General features: G+C 36.0%; 1 protein-coding gene and 1 long non-coding RNA gene across 3 annotated transcripts in view; one reads left to right on the plus strand and one right to left on the minus strand.

Annotated features, from left to right (window-relative positions):
• Nucleotides 1-1,966, plus strand: part of LOC102680383 (KN motif and ankyrin repeat domain-containing protein 1) — a 53,804-nt gene that overhangs the window by 30,827 nt on the left and 21,011 nt on the right. For both annotated transcript variants that reach the window (XM_031510266.1, XM_006615209.2), the window contains exon 3: nt 1,519-1,718. In XM_031510266.1, coding sequence (XP_031366126.1) covers nt 1,519-1,718 — 200 coding nt within the window. The remainder of the gene's footprint in view (nt 1-1,518; nt 1,719-1,966) is intronic.
• Nucleotides 1,106-1,966, minus strand: part of LOC116185571 — a 10,111-nt gene continuing 9,250 nt past the window's right edge. The window contains exons 2-3 of the long non-coding RNA XR_004150419.1: nt 1,850-1,856; nt 1,106-1,427 (exon numbers count right to left, since the gene is read on the minus strand). This is a non-coding gene — a long non-coding RNA (uncharacterized LOC116185571). The remainder of the gene's footprint in view (nt 1,428-1,849; nt 1,857-1,966) is intronic.

Below are 1,966 nucleotides of genomic sequence, written 5' to 3' on the forward strand. Positions count from 1 at the left end.
CAGATTATTATTACCGTGCCTCTGGATGGCCGCCAATGGTTACAACATATTTCGGTTTACGCTTCGCATCGGTCGTTACCCTCGCAACAATCAGCCTCTCGCGATGAACCACGATCGATTCTATCCAAAGATAGATCCTTTCCGATTGGATCGATCGAAGAAACTCTACAACTCTCTTTTTCGAAAAAAATAAATTTGAGAATTAAATTTTTTCGTTTCAAATTGGTAATAAATGGTAAGCCTCGATGCATAACTTTTTTTAAAAGATGACTCGAGAAGATCGATTCTATTCATCAAAGTTAGAGCCAATATTTGAAGGATTAAATTTAGTTTAAATTTGGTAAAAATGGATCTTGATGCATTCTTTTTAAAAAAATGATTTATTGAGAATCGATTCTGTCCATTGAAAATAAATGCTAGAGCCAATATTTGGAGGATTAAATTGGTTCAAATTTGGTAAAAATGGATCTTGATGCATTCTTTTTTAAAAATAATTCGATGAGAAATCGATTCTATCCATCAAAGATAGATGCTAGAGCCAATATTTAGAGGATTAAATTTAGTTTAAATTTGGTAAAAATGGATCTTGGTGGATGCTTTTTAAAAAATGACTTATTGAGAATCAATTTTGTCCATTGAAAATAAATGCTAGAGCCAATATTTGGAGGATTAAATTTAGTTTAAATTTGGTAAAAATGGATCTTGGTGGATGCTTTTTAAAAAATGACTTATTGAGAATCAATTTTGTCCATTGAAAATAAATGCTAGAGCCAATATTTGGAGGATTAAATTTAGTTTAAATTTGGTAAAAATGGATCTTGGTGGATGCTTTTTAAAAGATGACTTATTGAGAATCAATTTTGTCCATTGAAAATAAATGCTAGAGCCAATATTTGGAGGATTAAATTTAGTTTAAATTTGGTAAAAATGGATCTTGGTGGATGCTTTTTAAAAGATGACTTATTGAGAATCAATTTTGTCCATTGAAAATAAATGCTAGAGCCAATATTTGGAGGATTAAATTGGTTCAAATTTGATAAAAAAAGGATCTTGGTGCATTCTTTTTTAAAAGATAATTCGATCGAAAGAAGATCGAATTCTATCCACCAAAGATAGAATATTTTGGAATTAAATTTGGTTCAGAATGGATCGGCGCAAGTCTCGGTGGATTCTTTTTTAAAAAGATGACTCGATAAGAAGCGCATTTTTCTTCCGGTCGTAATTGGGGTGCCGGTTTATGGGTTTAATTAAAATCATTGGTGGAAGAGCGGTTTATGACTTGATGCTCTGATTGCTTGCTGGAAGAATTGAAATAATTGCCGTTTGGATCGCCGTCTGGGTTCTCCAATTTATCTAACTGTTTTGATCTCGATGCTATAAATCGTGATTTATAGCATCGAACGTTAGATAGTACTTCTTCTTTCTTTCTTTCCTTTCTTTTTTTTTTAAATAAAATTGAAGACGTTTAAGCGATCGAGATAATTATACTTTTCTCTTCTGTTGGTACACTTCCATCAGTGGGGACGCAGGCCTACGTTTCCGGTTCAACAGGCTCGAAGTGCCTTTGCTGCCCTTACGGATACCACATCGATCTGGACTTCGTGCGATACTGCGAGGCGGTTGCAGCGGGAAGTGCCGGGGACAGGTCCAGCATCGAGAGGCGCAAGAAAAGGGAACGTCGAAGGCAATGCCAGTCAATGGAGGTTCTTCTCGGTCTGGTAAATTGATCCGTTTCAATCCATAATTAAACTCCACCACCAAGGAGAATCCTCGCGTTTTCAATCGTTTCGATCGGGCGAAATCGACTTTCGAGGATAATTGGAACGAAATTTTTATCTCTTCTCCCTACCTCTTCTCTCCAATATTTCGAAAATTTCTCTGGAAATCTCTGGACGACGAGAAACGTTCGACTGTCGAACCTCGAGACAGAGAGAGAGAGAGAGAGAGAGAGAGAGAGAGAGAGAGA

The sequence above is a fragment of the Apis dorsata genome, unplaced genomic scaffold (genome assembly GCF_000469605.1).
Source record: "Apis dorsata unplaced genomic scaffold, Apis dorsata 1.3 scaffold_217, whole genome shotgun sequence".
Classification (NCBI taxonomy): domain Eukaryota; kingdom Metazoa; phylum Arthropoda; class Insecta; order Hymenoptera; family Apidae; genus Apis; species Apis dorsata.